This window comes from Callorhinchus milii, unplaced genomic scaffold (genome assembly GCF_018977255.1).
Source record: "Callorhinchus milii isolate IMCB2004 unplaced genomic scaffold, IMCB_Cmil_1.0 Scaffold45, whole genome shotgun sequence".
Lineage (NCBI taxonomy): Eukaryota > Metazoa > Chordata > Chondrichthyes > Chimaeriformes > Callorhinchidae > Callorhinchus > Callorhinchus milii.
This window is the reverse complement of record NW_024704786.1, coordinates 289,507-307,110: the sequence shown is the minus strand read 5'-3', so window position 1 is coordinate 307,110 and position 17,604 is coordinate 289,507. Positions and strand designations below refer to the sequence as shown.

The window sequence follows — 17,604 nt, the reverse complement described above, 5'->3', positions numbered from 1 at the left end:
GCCTGCGGAAGTGAGTTGCGTTTGCCGCCGCCGCTGTGGGACGGACTCGGGCGGGTCCCCACTCTGGTCACGTGGCAAGGGGGTGATGTCACGTGCTAGTGGGGCGGAGCGGCGGGGGGGGAGGAGGTCACGAGGTGGGACGGGCGGGTGACGTCCGCGGCGGCTTCAACCGGAAGTGGTGGTGGCAGTCAGCGGAAGTGAAGGGGTCGAGCGGTGTTGTGTGTTGGTGTTGTGTCGCCGCCGCCGCCGCCGCCGCCATGGACACCTCGGCCAAGGAGAAGGAGGCCACGCGGCTCATGGCCGACGCCGAGAAGAAGCTCAGCTCGTCCAGGAATGTCTTCAGCTTCCTGTTCGGGTGAGAGAGAGCGAGAGAGGGAGAGCGAGAGAGGGGCAGGGAGGGAGGGAGGGAGGGAGGGGGCGGGCCAGCGAGACCGAGGCCACACCCCCTCTGCACTCAGACCACACCCCCTCTCACCCCCACTAACCGCCCCCCCCCAGCCCTCGCCAGGCTCCACTGCCTCTCCCCCCCCACTCTCATCCCCACCCTCTCTCCCCCTCCCTCTCTCTCCTCCCCCCCCCTCCCTCTCTCCCCTCCCTCCTCCCCCATCCCTCTCTCTCCCCCCCCTCTCTCTCCCCCCTCTCCCCTCCCTCTCTCTCCCCCCCCTCTCCCCCCCCTCCCCTCCCTCTCTCTCCCCCCCTCTCCCCCCTCTCTCTCTCCCCCCCCTCTCTCTCCCCCCTCCTCTCTCTCCTCCACACAGAGCCTAATAATATTCCCTCCAAAAAAACAAAACAATAATAAATTGGTCATTTTCAACCCACGACTGTCTGTGGGACATTGCAGTGCGCAATTGGCTGCCGCGTTCGCCCACAAATATACAGTCAATTCACTTTACAGTGTGTTCTGTGAAGCGCTTTGGGACGTCCTCTCGACGTGAAAAGCGCTATATCAAATGCAAGGATTATTATTATCTTTCAGAGCCCTCCCTCGTGTTGCTGTAAAGCGTTGGGTGTGTGTCGCTATTCGTGACTTGCAGAAACAATTATTGTAATAACAATAATCCTCGTTAGCGTCTTGTCACGTCTTCTAGACGTCTCAGAGCGCTTCGCAGGATATACTGTAAAGTGTAGTGACTGTGTATTTCGTGGGCGCAACGCGGCAGCCAGTTGCGCACAGCAGCGTCCCGTGAACCGTCGTGGGTTGAGTGACCGCAGTTCAAAGACATTGGGGTTTGGGGCACGAGCGGCTGACTCTGCCGCGTGACTCTCCCCACCCACTCAGCCAGGCTTCGCCTGATATGATTGCAAACGGAAGCAAAGGGAGTGCCTGAGTTGTGCGGACGGCAGATTCACTTCACAATGAACAGTCTCCACTGTTGGGAGTTCAATCTGCAGCTGCAGTGTTCAACGAAGAAGTGGTGCAACAGCCGATTAGGCAATGCTTACGCAGCACAATCAGTGCAAACATTGCTGACCATCAATCATTTATTCCTGCCGAGTCCTTCAAAGCTCTCCATGGCCTTGCTCCACCCCCCCCCCACCTCTGCGACCTCCTAACCCCCTCCGCTCAGCGGGCTCTGTACCTGCTTCACGTCCCCCGCTTTGCCCGCCCCACCATAGGTGGGAGGGCCTTCTGCCACTCTGCCCCCACCCTCTGGAACTCCATCCCGCAGTCCCTCCGCCTCGCCCCCTCCCTCGCCTCCTTCAAGATCCGTCTAAAGAGCCTCCTCTTCGATCAACCGCGCCTTCAGTCTTTCTCACGTGAAGGGGGCTATACACGTGTAATTTGTTGTCGTCGTTGCTCTAACCATTGTGCTACAGGAATCCACAATGAGTATTATTATTATTAATAATAATGACTTGTTGGTATAAACGACTGTTTGTGGGGGACGCTGCTGTGTGCAATTGGCTGCCGCGTTTCGCCCACAAAATAGACAGTCAGTTAACTTTACAGTATATTCTGTGAAGCGCTTTGAGACTTCTCAAAGAAGTCGCTGCATCAAATGCAATGATTATTATTATTGTAATGCGTCATTAAAAGTTGAGCTGCTTCAACATCTGGCTTCGTCTCCGTCTCAGGGGATCGTCTAAGGTGGAGGAAGCGTGCGAGATGTATTGCAGAGCGGGCAACATGTTCAAAATGGCCAAAAACTGGAGTGGTAAGTGCAGAGAGAGTCAGCCCGGCCCGGCTTCATCTCGCCAGTCGTGCTGCCCTTCACAAACTGAGTGTGACTCGCACCCAACTCCTCCCTCCACGGGCTGCGGATCCTCCAGAACTAACTCTGCAGCCCGTGTCCTCTCCCCGCACCAGGCTCCCCGACCCCATCACCCCCATCCTCGCCCGACTCTACTGTCTCCCCATCACACAGAGGATGCAGTTCAAGATCCTGGTCCTCACCTTCAAAGCCCTCCATGGTCTTGCTCCCCCCGACCTCTGCCACCTCCTAACCCCCTACCACCCGGCCCGCTCCCTCTGCTCAGCGGGCTCCAGCCTGCTCTACGTCCCCTGCCTCGCTCGCCCCACTATTGGCAGGCAGTCTTCTGCCACTCTGCCCCCACCCTCTGGAACTCCATCCCACAGTCCCTCTGCCTCACCCCCTCCCTCACCTCCTTCAAGACACGTCTCAAGACCCTCCTTCAACCATGCCTTCGAACACTCTCCCACTCCCCTCCACCGCTCCTGACCCCAAGCCCCAGTTCGGGTCCAAAACTCCTGACTGTCCATCGCCTTGGCACATCTTACCAACGTGAAGGGCGCGATACACATGTAATTTGTTGTTGTTGTTGACAGTATCAGGCTCACCTAATGTCTCTTTGCGACTTTTAGCTGCAGGCAATGCCTTCTGTCAGGCCGCCAGGCTTCACCTCCAGCTACAGAGCAAACACGATGCAGCCACCAATTTTGTGGACGCAGGGAATGCCTTCAAGAAGTCCGATCCTCAGGGTAACGTGTTTCTCTTTTTGCTCTTAATTCCCTCCGGCCTTGCGTTCGTTCCCTCTGGATCCTCCGGATGGTCATGAGGTCGGAAAAAATGTTTCCGTAGCGTAGCAGATCGGGAAGTTACCCCACTTTACGTGAGCTATAAAAATGCAAGTTGTTGCTGGTGGTGGTGATTTAGAGCACTCTCCTCGCAAGCCAGAGGACCCGGGTTGAATTCCCTGGCGGGTCAGGTCAGGGCGAAACCTTAGGCAAGTTTTCTTACTCCCCTATCCTGGGAAGCGCTATGAATCGTCTCGAAGACGCGATAAGGCGCTGTATCAAATGCGAGGATTATCATTATTATTATTATTATACTTAACTGTGCTGTTAAACCCTACTATGCATTCTAACTTGTGTTTCCTTGTTTCAGAGGCCATTAATTGTTTGAACAGGGCTATAGAGATTTACACAGACATGGTAAGACGATGAATTCTCAACTGCAGAAATTGTACTCAGTATTCAAATTGTTATCCTTCATCTTATTTATTTGGTGTTTTTTGGGGGTCAGCCCCTTGTGGGGGTCTGACCCACACGGAAACCCGTCACCATGATCAGCCGGGTGTCTGACACGTTGCTTAAGAGTCTCCAAACCCAAGTGAGAATTCCCCACATCCCCCCCACACCTGGAAACCCCAGAGAGAGATTGTCTGGATGGAATGCGCTCTCTCTCTGTCTCTCCCTAGATGGACGCATGCTTCTTACCTGCATTTTGGAGTGCTGGGCGCAATTAGCTGCCGCATTTCGCCCGCAAAATACACAGTCCCTACGCTTTACGGTGTATCCCACGAAGCGCATTGAGACGTCTCGACGACGTGATGAAGCCCTGCGGCAAATGCCAGGATTATTATTAATATACAGTTCAATTTTGCCTGCTATAAGGTGTTGCAGTCAGTCTAAGCTCCTGTGTGTCTCCGACCCCTCCCTGTTGTCTCCAGGGCCGGTTTACAATAGCGGCAAAGCATCATATATCGATCGCGGAGATCTACGAGACAGAGTTGGTGGATGTGGAGAAGGTACGTCTTGGGACTGGCGCTTACTAAAGCTCTCATTTAAACAGTAGACATAATCAGGCGCTATATCAAATACAAGGATTATTATTATTATTATTAATCCTTGCTGTAAACTGGGGAGTGCTAGCTTGGGGGTGGCGGTGGGGGGGGGTGGGGAGGTTGAACGTGTAACCTTTGACTTGTCCCGATTTCTCATGAACTTCCAGGCGATCGCTCATTACGAACAAGCAGCCGATTACTACAAAGGAGAGGAGTCTAACAGGTTGGTGTCGCTTTACTTTACCTGTGTGGGGGCGTGGGGGTGTCCGAGCGGAGCGGATAGGTTTGGGTCCTGAAGAGACAGAGGGTTTTGTGTCCCTGGTGTGTGATTCCGAGTCTCCGTGTATCCCGTTCCCCCGTGAGAGCTGACCTGACCCGAATAAACTCGTCTCTTCAGTAACCTTTTGCTTTTCTCCGCAGCTCCGCCAACAAGTGTTTGCTGAAAGTGGCTACGTATGCCGCCCAGCTCGAACAGTATCCCAAAGCCATCGAAATCTACGAACAAGTGAGCGAAAGGATCATAATAATAATAATAACAATAATCCCGGGGTTTGACCTGGCGCCTCATCACGTCATCGAGACGTCTCAAAGCGCTTCACGGGACACGCTGTCGAGTGCAGTGACTGTGTAGTTTGTGGGCGAAACACGACAGCCAGTTGCACCCAGCGGTGTGTTATTGACCTACGCTCAGCGGGCTCCAGCCTGCTCCACCTCCCCCGCCTCGCTCGCCCCACTATCAGACCCCCTCACCCTGTGGAACTCCATCTCACAGTCCCTCCACTTCACCCCCTCACTCCCTCGCCTCCTTCAAGGCCTGTCTCAAGACCCTCCTCTTCGCCCGCGCCTTCAGTCACTCTCCTACCCCTCAACCCCCCCCCAGCTCGGGTGCTGATCCCTGATTGTCCAGCGCCTTGGGACATCCTCTCAACGTGAAAGGCCCCGTGTAAATGTAAGTGGTGGTTGTTGTGAGCCCGGTGTCTCTGTAACCTGTAGGTTGGCACCAGTGCGATGGACAGCCCTTTACTGAAGTACAGTGCCAAGGAATACTTCTTCAAAGCTTCCCTCTGCCACTTCTGTGTGGACATGTTGAACGCCAAGGTGAGACTGCGCCACAAACAAATAACCGTTGTCGCCATTTTGCCGCCCGCCCTCCATGGGCTGAAGTGACTGAATTATTATTATTATTGTTTTTTGAAGGGATTATTTTTACCCCCGGAAAATAACCAACCGGGATGTCCTCCCGGCGTGACAGACGCTATACAAATGTAATTTTGTTGTTGCTGTTGTGTTAAGCGTTCCGTCGCTTTCTCCTCAGTTTGCTGTGTCAAAATACGAGGAAATGTTTCCGGCTTTCTCTGACTCCAGAGAGTGCAAACTGGTCAAGAAGCTGCTCGATGCCTGTGAGGAGCAAAACGTGGAAGGCTACACCGATGCTGTACGTACCAGGGTTTGCCAATCAGTCAGACCGGGCTTCTTATAATCATAATCGTAATAATAATCCTTACATTTAATATAAGTTTTATATATATATTATATAGTGGAGTCCCTGAAGCTCAGTGGTTAGAGCGCTCGCCCCGCAAGCGAGAGACCTGGGTTTGTGAGTAAGGAAACTTGCCTAAGGTTTTGCCCTGACCTGTCCCACCCGGGAATCGAACCCAGGTCCTCTGGCTTGCGAGGCGAGGGGTCTAACCCCTGAGCTACAGGGGCTGTGGGGTGCGAGGCGAGGGGTCTAACCCCTGAGCTACAGGGGCTGTGGGGTGCGAGGCGAGGGGTCTAACCCCTGAGCTACAGGGGCTGTGGGGTGCGAGGCGAGGGGTCTAACCCCTGAGCTACAGGGGCTGTGGGGTGCGAGGCGAGGGGTCTAACCCCTGAGCTACAGGGGCTGTGGGGTGCGAGGCGAGGGGTCTAACCCGTGAGCTACAGGGGCTGTGGGGTGCGAGGCGAGGGGTCTAACCCCTGAGCTACAGGGGCTGTGGGGTGCGAGGCGAGGGGTCTAACCCGTGAGCTACAGGGAGAGACTCCACTGAATCCCCGAACCGATCTCCAACACGTAACACTCTCTCTCTCTCTCTCTCTGCTCCGTAGGTAAAGGAATATGACTCGATCTCGAGGTTAGATCAGTGGTTGACCACAATGCTGCTTCGCATCAAGAAGACTATCCAGGGCGAGGAAAGTGACCTTCGTTAGAGACTCTCTCTCCCCTCGTCTCCCTCTTCCCCTCCCACCCCCTCCCTTCACCTCACCGGGGATGGGAGTGGGTTTGGGGGCCGAAAGAGAGAGAGTGGGGGGAGTGGGGGGACATTATTGATCTGGTTCATTGCAAAAAAAAACCTGCAAATCGAAAAACGTGGAGGAGGGAACATTCCAGCAATGGGATTGTTTCGCTCAATTTTTCGCCTTTAATCCGCAGTGAAACTGTCTCCTTTTACCTGCAGGTTTGGCTTGCTTAACCCCCCCCCCCCAATCCAGTTTTATCTCTCTCTCTCCCCTCCATTTTCTCTCTCTCTCCCTTTCCCTCTCTGTCTGTCTATCTGTGTGTGTGTGTGTCTGTCTGTGTGTGGGTGTGTGTCTCTGTGATGCCCCTTCATCTTCTGTCTCTCTCTCTCTCTCCCCCCCCGTCTAAGTCTCTCTACCTATCTCTCTCTCTCTGATTTATGTGCTTCCCTAACTTTTGGGTGTCAGCGTATTGTCCACAGCGTCTTCCAGCTTCCCCGTTCCCCCACCCCCACCCACCACCCAGTCTCCCCAGATTGTTTGTAAAAATATTGATGGAGGGGAGGGAGAAAGAGAGAGAGAGCAAGACAAGCCACCGAGAGAGACGGAGCCACACAACACGTGACTCTCTCTGCCTTAAAGCCTTTTCACCTTTATTCCATTTCACTGCAAGCCACGGCATTCGAGGTACGAACGTGCTGAATGAACGATGTCAAAACGGAAGGATTTAATATTATAATCATTCTCTTGCGTTTCCGTCGATGTTAGTTTCCCATTCTGTCGAGCAATTTTTTAAAAAAAAATTTATTATTTTTTTTTGCTGAAGCATTTAAGGAGCGAGCTTGAGTGGGGGGGAGGAGAGGAGGGGGAGGAATGGGGTGGGGGGGGAAGGAAAACAGAGCAAAGTGGCTGGGAACACGCAGTAGGTCAGGCAGCATCTATGGAGAGAGAGGGGGTGGGGAGGGGAAGTGAGTTAACGTCTCAGGTCGATGAGCTTTCGTCAGAGCAGTGGATGCTGTTTGATGCCTTGAACATGGGTTCCCAGGCGCTTGAGGGGGTTTGGTCTCAGCATCAGCTGAGATTGTGATTCCCCGGTGATTTCCACATTGCCTCGGCTTTTTTTTGGCGTTTTCTCCACCTGCGCGAGGCGTAGATTGCAACCTATAGCCTCAGCGATGGCGCATGGCATAGAGTTGGGGGGTGGAAGTGGTGGAGAGAGACAGAGAGAGGTGTGATACCAGGTACCTTGTCCTTCATCAGAGCTACCCAACCGTTGGCCATAGGTGGTCCCAGACCCCTCCACCATGACGTCAATCTGCCATCACCCTTTAAAGGGAGCTAGGAGGGGGGATGCCCTGAGGGGGACCACAGCCAGTTTTCCGAGCCGCCCCAACCCCCAACGAGGCCCATCTTGCCCCTCTCCTTGGGGTGGGGGGGCCTTTCTCACCTCTGATTGGACCTGTCATGCAACCCAACGATTCACCTGTCTTAAAAGGGGTCAACCTATTAACTCAAGCCCCCGCCTCCACCACAATATTTTCACCTAACTTCCAGTGACTTCTGTGAGAGTGGAGGGAGGGAGGGAGTGAGTAGGGAGAGGGACGACGATACAGAACCGTGGTCCCGACGTAAACCGTCGCCACTGAAAAAAAAATAAACCCGAGTTTCATTTCCGATCGGATCTACGGCCAATGTGATTTTTTTCCCCCCTCTCTCGGACCCCCCGCTGTATTTGCTAGACTAAAAAACGTAGAGAGCATTGAGCCCAGATGTCTGTACAGTTGAACAGAGTGGCAAAGGCATGGAAGTTTCTGACTTTTTACAGAGTCCTGTAAATACTACGAACACTAATTGCCTGCGGTAGAAACTCGCGTTGGCAAAGAAAGCATTTATCCCGAGATATTTATAAAGCCACCCGTTTTTGTTTTGGTGACTTAACATTTGCCGTGCGCAATTAATTGGCTGCCGGGTTTCGCACGCAAAAATATAGAGTCGCGACACTTTACAGTGTATCCTGTGAAGCGCTTTGAGACGTCTCAACGACATGATGACGCCCCATATCGAACGCAAGAATTATTATCATCATCTGTACACAGCTGTGTGCCTGTACTCCCAATAAAAAGAATGTTTGACCATCTTTTAATGTCTCCCGTTCTTTCTCTTCCAACTCGCGATCAGAATCCCTTGATTAAGGACTTAATTGGAGTCCTGTAGCTCAGTGGTTAGAGCACTCGCTTTGCAAGCGAGAGACCTGAGTTCAATTCCAGGCAGAGGGCGAAACCTCGGGCAAGTTTCCTTACTCCACACAGAGCCTAATAATAATCCCTCCAAAAACCAAAAATAATAATAAATTGGGTCATTTTCAATTTACGACTGTTTGTGGGACATTGCTGTGCGCAATTGGCTGCCGCGTTCGCCCACAAATATACAGTCAATTCAGTTTGCAGTGTGTTCTGTGAAGCGCTTTGGGACGTCCTCCCGACGTGAAAAGCGCTATATCAAATGCAAGGATTATTATTATTATTAATTGCTCTGTCGGTGCTGGGCGGGACTCGCAGTGTTTGCAGTTTGCGCACGGCGACGTCCCACATTCGTGGGGTGAGCCACCGATTATATCTGGAGTCCTGTATCTCAGTGGTTAGAGCGAGACACCTGGGTTCAATTCCCGGCAGGTCAGGGCGAAACGTTGGGCAAGTTTCCTTGCTCACCCACACACACACAGACGCGCGCCTCTGTTTACCGGCAGTCAGTCGGACCCCAGTTGTTAGTCGATGGGCGGATCACTTTTCCGGGGGATAATAATCCCTTCAAAATAAAATAATAATAGTAATTATTTGGTCACTTTCAATCCACGACAGTTTCACCCGCAAAACACACAGCGCATCCTGTGGAGAGCTTTGTGACGTGTCTAAGGTGTGATAAGGCGCTGTGGGTCAAATACAAGGATTATTATTGTTATTGTTATTATAATGAGGTCCACGTGAGACCTTCGCTCCACCTGAGTCCATTGGTGGCAAGTGCATGGTCGCCATCTTTGATATTGGCAAAACCACGGCGGTCGCCATCTTTTATACTGGCAACAAACGCCCGCCGCGGCTGCCATCTTTGACGCTGGCGGGGGCAGCCGGCCGCCATCTTTGATCATGGCAGACGGCGGCCGCCATCTTCGACGCTGGCTTTTTTTTCCCGTCGCTTCGACGCGTCATCCGAACGCGCCGTGGCCCGCAGCAAAACCTTGGCGGGAAGGAGGGGGGAGGGGGGCGGCGCGGTCTGGCGGTTGCAGTTGCTGTTGACGACGACGGTTCCCTCCCTCCCTCCCGCCCCCTCCCCCCCCACCCACCCCCGGATGGAGGCGCCGGCGAGCGCCCGCTGCCCGCTGCTGGAGGACAGCTTCAGCCGCCTGTCGTCGCAGAGCAACATGTACGGGTTGGCGGCCTTCGCCAAACCCGAGGGCGGCCACGACCTGCTGGCGGCCACCCTGAAGGGCAAAGTCATCAGCTTCAGGTACCAGAGCCTCCGACAGAAAATCAGGCCCCTGGCAAAGGAGGTTCAGTTCACCTACATCCCAGGTAACAGGCCCCGCCCCCCCGGCAACAGGCCCCGCCCCCAGACAACAGGCCCCGCCTCCTCTCCCCAGGTAGCAGGCCCCGCCCCAGGTAACAGGCCCCGCCTCCTCTCCCCAGGTAACAGGCCCCGCCCCAGGTAACAGGCCCCGCCTCCTCTCCCCAGGTAACAGGCCCCACCTCCTCTCCCCAGGTAACAAGCTCCACCTCCCCTCCCCATGTAACAAGCTCCGCCTCCACTCCCCAGGCAACAGGCCCCGCCTCCCCATGTAACAAAGCTCCGCCTCCCATCCCCATGTAACAAGCTCCGCCTCCCGTCCCCATGTAACAAGCTCCGCCTCCCATCCCCATGTAACAAGCTCCGCCTCCACTCCCCAGGCAACAGGCCCCGCCTCCCCATGTAACAAGCTCCGCCTCCCATCCCCATATAACAAGCTCCGCCTCCTGTCCCCATATAACAAGCTCCGCCTCCCGTCCCCATATAACAAGCTCCGCCTCCTGTCCCCATGTAACAAGCTCCGCCTCCCGTCCCCATGTAACAAGCTCCGCCTCCCGTCCCCATGTAACAAGCTCCGCCTCCCATCCCCATGTAACAAGCTCCACCTCCCATCCCCAGGCAACAAGCTCCGCCTCCCATCCCCATCCAACAGGCCCCGCCTCCAATCCCCATGTAACAAGCTCCACCTCTCCTCCTCATGTAACAAGCTCCGCCTCCCGTCCCCATGTAACAAGCTCCGCCTCCCGTCCCCATGTAACAAGCTCCGCCTCCCATCCCCATCCAACAGGCCCTGCCTCCCCATGCAACAAGCTCCGCCTCTCATCCCCAGGCAACAAGCTCCGCCTCCCATCCCCAGGCAACAAGCTCCGCCTCCTGTCCCCATGTAACAAGCTCCGCCTCCAATCCCCATGTAACAAGCTCCGCCTCCCCTCCTCATGTAACAAGCTCCGCCTCCCTTCCCCATCCAACAGCCCCGCCTCCCCATGTAACAAGCTCCGCCTCCCAGCCCCAGGCAACAGGCCCCGCCTCCCCTCCCCAGGCAACAGGCCCCGCCTCCCATCCCCAGGCAACAGGTCCCGCCTCCCCTTCCCACGTAACAGGCCCCGTCTCCCCTCCCCATCCAACAGGCCACGCCTCCCATCCCCAGGCAACATGCCCCACCTCCCCTCCCCAAGTAACAGACCCCGCCTCCCCTCCCCATTCAACAGGCCACGCCTCCCAACCCCAGGCAACAGGCCCCCCCTCCCTGGTAATAGGCCCCTCCCCAGACAATAAGCCCCTCCCCCAACCCCACTAATAAGCCCCTCCTCCTCCCCACCGCCCCAGCCCACAAACCACACAGTCACTGCACCTTTCCGTGTGCCCTGTGCGAGGCTGAGGCAGGACCGAGGTTCTGAACTTCTCTCTCTCTCTCTCTCTCTCTCTCTCTCTCAGTCGACGCAGAAATTGTTTCCATCGACGCTTTTAACAAGTCGCCCCCCAAAGGCGGTCTGGTGGTGGGGATCACGTTTATTAAGGTAAACGTCTTCAATGGCCGTCCCCGGGGGGTCTTGTCTTCGTGTCGTGTCTCCGCGGTGAGATCGCTGGGACCTGTGACGCACTCAGGACAAGGATCGAGGGGATTGAGGCATCGGGGGGGGGACGGGGCGGGTAAATGGAATTGGGTTAGGAGATCGGCCGTGGATCTCATTAAATGGCGGGGCACAGGCTCGAGGGGCTGAATGGCCTCCTCCCGCTCCTTGACGTCTCGTGGTCGTGGTCTCAGAGGGTCCGGGCGAACCGGTCTGTCTCTGAGCTCATTGCCTGCCCAGTGCTGGGGAGTTGGGGGTTAGGATGAGGCTCAACCCACGGCTGTTTGTGTGGGGGGGGGGGGTGCGTCGCTGAGCCGCAATTGGCTGCCAGGTTTTGGCCCACGACGCGCGCGCACAGTCACTACACTTGCCAGTGTAATCCTGTGAAGCGCTTTGAGACGTCTCGACGACGCGATGGGGCCCCGGGGTCCCGCGTGAGGGCCGTTGTCGTTTACTCGCTTCCCTCTCCCACAGGATTCCGGGGACAAAGCGAGTCCGTTCCTTAATATCTACTGTGATTACGAACCTGGATCGGAATACAATCTGGACTCGATCGCCCGTGAGTACCACAGACCCAAACAACAACAACAACAACAACTCCGCAGCATTGCCACTGCCCCAACCCCTCAATCAATGTAAACTCTGGTATTAAATCCTTATAACTCAGGGGTTAGACCCCTCCTCCCCTCGCACCCCACAGCCCCTGTAGCTCAGGGGTTAGACCCCTCCCCTCGCACCCCACAGCCCCTGTAGCTCAGGGTTAGACCCCCCGCCTCGCACCCCACAGCCCCTGTAGCTCAGGGGTTAGACCCCTCGCCCCCCACCCCACAGCCCCTGTAGCTCAGGGGTTAGACCCCTCGCCTCGCACCCCACAGCCCCTGTAGCTCAGGGGTTAGACCCCTCGCCTCGCACCCCACAGCCCCTGTAGCCCAGGGGTTAGACCCCTCGCCTCGCGAGCCAGAGGATCCGGGTTTGATTCCCGGACGGGTCAGGTCAGGGCAAAACTTTAGGTAAGTTTCCTACTCCCCCCCCCCCCCCCCCACACACACACACACACACACACATACACACACCCTGATCCACGCATTTAATACATACAGTCAACAAAATGTACAGCCCACAAAATAGACTTCACAGTGTATCCTAAGCAGCTGCATCTGCTGTTCCCTGGGAGGGAGGGAGGGAGGGAGGGGGTGAGGGGGGATCTGGTTGGGGGAGCTGTGCCCTAGAGGGAGAGAGGGGGGTGGGGGGGTGGTGGCTGTGCCCTGGGGTACTGTAATCTTGCCCATGTTTTGCTGTGTTTGTAGAAAGCTGCTTGAATCTGGAGCTTCAGTTCACTCCCTTCCAACTTTACCACGTGGAGTAAGTAAATCTGTGTCCGTGACTGGGATGGGGGAGTGTGTGTGTTTGGGTCTGGGTCTGGGTCTGGGGGTGTGTATTTGTGAGTGTGTCTGAGGGTCTGTGTGTGTGTGTCTTTGTGTCTGTCTGTGTCTGGGGGGGGGGCGTTTGTGAGTGTGTCTGGGGGTCTGTGTGTGCATGTGTGAGTCCAAGCTTTTGCTCTCTCTCTCTCGCTGTCTGTCTCCATTTCTCAGTCTCTTGCTCTCTCCTTCTGTCCGTATCTCTCTCTCTCTCTCTCTCTGTCTCTCTCCCTCCCTCCCCACTCCCTCACCTCCCATCTCAAGACCCTCCTCTTCGACCGCGCTTTCGGTCACCCTCCCACCCCCCCACCCCCCACCCGCCCGACCGATCCCAACCCCCCAAACCCCTGACTGTCCAGCAAACTTGGGGGGGAAACGTCCGGCCCGACCTGAAAGACTCTGTGTAAATGTAATGTGTTGTTGTTGTCTCTCTCTCTCTCTCTCTCTCTCCTGTGATGATGATGATGCTCAGGGTGAGGTGTAGCGGACAATACGAGACAGTTTTCCTACTCAGTGGCCATGATCAGCGCATCCACCTGTACAAAGAGGTGAGTGTCTCGCCTGGTTCCGCCCCCTGCTGTGGCGCCCCCCCCCCACCCCACTGGGTCCCGGCCCCAGCGTACCCCTCTCCCCCCTCCCCCGGGAGCTGAATGGCCTCTCTGCTTGTTGTCGTCCCAACAGAACGGCGCTCTGCACCAGTTTGAGGAATGGCCGATAGAGATGCTGTTCCCGGAGCTGACGGAGTTACCCAGTCAGTAAGGTCTTATTCCATCATCATCATCATCCTCCTCCTCACTGAGATACAGGTGTCAGCCTGGCTCACTCACTAGTGTGTGTGTGTGTGTGTGTGTAAGGGCTGACTCTCTCTCTGTGTACAGTGTGTGTGTGTGTAAGGGCTGACTCTCTCTCTCTGTGTACAGTGTGTGTGTGTGTAAGGACTGATTCTCTCTGTGTACAGTGTGTGTGTGTGTAAGGACTGATTCTCTCTGTGTACTGTGTGTGTGTGTAAGGGCTGACACACTCTCTCTCTGTGTACAGTGTGTGTGTGTGTGTAAGGGCTGACACACTCTCTCTCTCTCTCTCTCTCTGTGTACAGTGTGTGTGTGTAAGGGCTGACACTCTCTCTGTGTACTGTGTGTGTGTGTGTAAGGGCTGACACACTCTGTGTACTGTGTGTGTGTGTGTGTGTAAGGGCTGACACTCTCTCTCTGTGTACTGTGTGTGTGTGTGTAAGGGCTGACACACTCTCTCTCTGTGTACTGTGTGTGTGTGTGTGTGTAAGGGCTGACACTCTCTCTCTCTGTGTACAGTGTGCTGTGGTTGGATGTGGTGAACATTGCGGGCAGCTCCCAGCCCAGGAGACTGACCGCCTATGGCTGCCAGAGTGGGCTGGTCAGTGTTTCCCACGTCAACCAGGACACAAAAGGTCTGAGACATTTCGAATCCCTCCGTCTCTCTCCCCCTCTCTCTCTCTCATTATCTCTCTCTCACTCACACTCTCTCTCTCCGGCAGAGATCCTCCAGAGTTGGAGCATTCAGCAGGACGGGCCGATCTCCACTGTCCTCCTCTTCACGTTATCGAGCTCGGGCAGAGATACTCGCAGCCCCCCGGCCCCCCGGCCCAGCACAGGTCAGTGGTGAGGGAGGGGGCAGCTTTGCACATGAACACAACAACAACAACATGTAAAATTTACACGGTGCCTTTCGGAGGGTGATCGAAGGCACACTCGAAGAGAAAGGTCTTGAAGGGGACGAGGGAGGGGGCGAGGCAAAGGGACTGCGGGGATGGAGTTCCAGAGGGTGGGGGGCAGAGTGCTTGAAGGCCGGGGCGGGGGGCGTGAAGCAGGCCGGAGCTCACAGTGAAACTGCGAAGCGCTTTGAGACAAGAATATTTTCGAAAACATTATTATTATTATCTCTCCCTCCCTCCCTCCCTCTCTCCCTCCCTCCCTCTCTCTCTCTCTCCCTTTCCTCCTCCCTGTCACTCTCCCCTCCCTACCCCTCTCTCCCTCCCCCCACTCTCTTCCCTTCTGTCTCTCTCTCCCTCTCCCCCTCTCTCACCCCTACCTCTCTCTCCTCCTCCCCCTCTTCCCCCCACTCTCCCCCCTCCCTTCCTCTCTCTCTCTCTCTCTCTCTCAGTACAGTTTCCTGGAAGGATGAAGTTGGAAAGTGTTTGGAAGATTACAGCCTATTAGTGACCTCTACTATCGAGCTCTCAGTTGTTTACAGGTCAGTTAGCGATGACTGACTGTGTGGTGTCCCTGTGGCTCAGGGGTTAGACCCCTCGCCTCGCGAGCCAGAGGACCCGGGTTCGATTTCCGAGCAGGTCAGGTTGGGATGAAACGTTGGGCAAGTTTCCTTACTCCACAGACACACACACACATACATAGACACACACACAGACAGATAGACACACACACATAGACACACACAGACAGATAGACACACATAGACACACACAAACAGATAGACACACACATAGACACACACAGACAGACACACACACATAGACACACACAGACAGACACACACATAGACACACAGACAGACAGACATAGACACACAGACAGACACATAGACACACACACACACACACACACTCCCTGTCGTTTGTTTCAGGGACGTGTTGAAGCATGGTCTCGCTGATCAGTGGATTTTACCTGAAAGCGATCAGTTTGACAGCGTCCTTTGTGCCTTAGTCACCGACGTGGATTTTGACGGAGTGAAGGAAATCCTCCTGGGAACTTACGGGCAGGTAATGGAGATCTGCGGGACACTGTCCCCGTGTGGGGGGGGGGGGGGGGGTTTGCAAGTCGCTAGGTCCTGTACCTCTGGCTTCACAGCCCTCCCCGTACCCCAGACACCCACAACACACACGGGACTGTTTGTGGGGACGTCACTGGACGCAATTGTCTCTCTCACTCTCCCCCTTTCCCCCTCCCTACCTCTCCCCCCACCCGCTCGCTCCCCTTCTGTCTCTTTCTCTCTCTCTCTCTCCCTCTCTCTCTTTCTCTGCCCCTCTCTCCCTCCCTCCCTCCCTCCCTCTCTCCCCTCCCTGTTGTTTCGCCCGCAAAACACACAGTCACTACACTTTACAGTGTATCCTTTGAGGAGTCTCAATGATGTATGTATCTCACTCACACCACCACCTCCCCCCCCCCCCCCCTCACAAAGTCCCTGACTGCCCCGTGCCCTGGGACGCCTTTGCGACGTGAAGCTCTCTGTACGAGTGTAATTTGTTGTTGCTGCTGCTGTTGTTGTTAGGAGCTGCTGTGTTACAAGCACTGGGCCTCGGAGGGCCTGGGGGCCGAGGCGGGGGAGTGGGGGACACAGCCTGAACCCCGGGGTCAGTACCAGCTGCTGTGGAAGAGGAGCTTCCAAAGTCCGCTGCTGTCACTGGACTATGCTGACCTGACCGGCGATGGACTGTGTGAGCTCATTGTGGTGTCACTGAGAGGGTTGCACATCTTACAGGTGATTAGCGCACACACACACCCACGCACACACCCCTCCGCGCACACACACACCCCTCCTCCACACACACACACTTCCGCACACACACCTCCGCGCATACACCCCTCCTCCGCACACACACACCCACGCACACACCCCTCCTCCGCACACACACACCTCCGCGCACACACACACCTCTCCTTCACACACACACACCTCCGCACACACACCTCCACACACACCCCTCCGCGCACACACACACCCGTCCTCCACACACACACACTTCCGCACACACACCTCCGCGCATACACCCCTCCTCCGCGCACACACACACCTCCTCCACACACACACACACCCACGCACACACACACCTCCTCCGCACACACCTCCGCACACACACACCTCCGCGCACACACACACCCCTCCTCCACACACACACACCTCCGCACACAGACACACACCTCCGCGCACACACTCCTTCTCCGCACACTCACACACCCCTCCTCCGCACACACACACCTCCTCCGCACACACACCTCCGCGCGCACACACACGCGCACACGCGCACACTCCTTTGCCTGCAATAAAATTACCAGTTTGTTTGAAGAAAAGTAAATCAAACACACTGTCTCCTTCTTTCTCCCTCCCCGCTCTCCCTTCTCTCTCCCCCCCCCACCTCTCTCTCTCTCTCTCTCTCTCTCTCCCCCCCACTCGTCCCCCACCCCCCCCTCTCTCCCCCCTCTCTCCCCCCTCTCTCACCCCCTCTCTCCCCACCACAGCACAGTGTGTGTCAGACGGCAGAGCTGGTGATGGAGCGACTGGGGCGAGGGTTGGGGCGGTTGTTGGGGAGGGGGGACGAGGAGACGCGGAGAGCTGTTCCCGGGGACCAGCCACGGAAAGATCCGGAAGGAAACCACTGAATGTAATCACCGGCATTAAACTTGTGAAGCTTTTTTTCCCCCAAAAAAGGCTGTGATTTTCTCCTCCAGAAACATCAGGAACACTGACCCCCCCCCCATCCCCCCCTCTCCCCAACCTCCCCACACCCCACTGTGTCTCCCACAAAATACACAGTCACTCACTTTAATCCCTTCCCCTCCGCAAAAAAATATAATAATAATTGGGTCACTCACTCACCCCACGGCTGTTTGTGGGGACGTCGCTGGGCGGCGCAATTTGGCTGCCGAGTTTCGCCCACAAAACACACAGTCACTACACTTTGCAGCGTGTCCCGTGAAGCGCTTTGAGACGTCTCGAAGACGTGATCGGGGCCGGGTCACGCACCGGGGATTATTATTGATGTGATCCCCCCGCGTGTCATTAAGGGTCGGGGTTGGAGAGTTGGTTGCAGTGGGGAGTGG

The 17,604-nt window shown here is 55.8% G+C and overlaps 2 protein-coding genes across 2 annotated transcripts; both read left to right on the top strand.

The window, feature by feature from the left end:
- The first annotated feature begins 152 nt into the window (after positions 1-152).
- On the top strand, positions 153-6,508 carry napab (N-ethylmaleimide-sensitive factor attachment protein, alpha b). The gene is made up of 10 exons (XM_042345415.1): positions 153-355; positions 2,077-2,156; positions 2,825-2,941; positions 3,348-3,394; positions 3,913-3,990; positions 4,194-4,249; positions 4,447-4,531; positions 5,020-5,124; positions 5,342-5,461; positions 6,112-6,508. The coding sequence occupies exons 1-10, from the start codon at positions 258-260 to the stop codon at positions 6,211-6,213; spliced, it is 888 nt and encodes a 295-aa protein (XP_042201349.1). The 5' UTR covers positions 153-257; the 3' UTR covers positions 6,214-6,508.
- A 3,076-nt stretch (positions 6,509-9,584) lies between these two features.
- kptn (kaptin (actin binding protein)) lies at positions 9,585-17,211 on the top strand. The gene is made up of 12 exons (XM_042345421.1): positions 9,585-9,809; positions 11,236-11,318; positions 11,847-11,931; positions 12,680-12,734; positions 13,263-13,338; positions 13,472-13,545; positions 14,101-14,216; positions 14,304-14,420; positions 14,935-15,019; positions 15,410-15,545; positions 16,055-16,264; positions 17,023-17,211. The coding sequence occupies exons 1-12, from the start codon at positions 9,587-9,589 to the stop codon at positions 17,161-17,163; spliced, it is 1,401 nt and encodes a 466-aa protein (XP_042201355.1). The 5' UTR covers positions 9,585-9,586; the 3' UTR covers positions 17,164-17,211.
- The last annotated feature ends 393 nt before the right edge of the window (positions 17,212-17,604 follow it).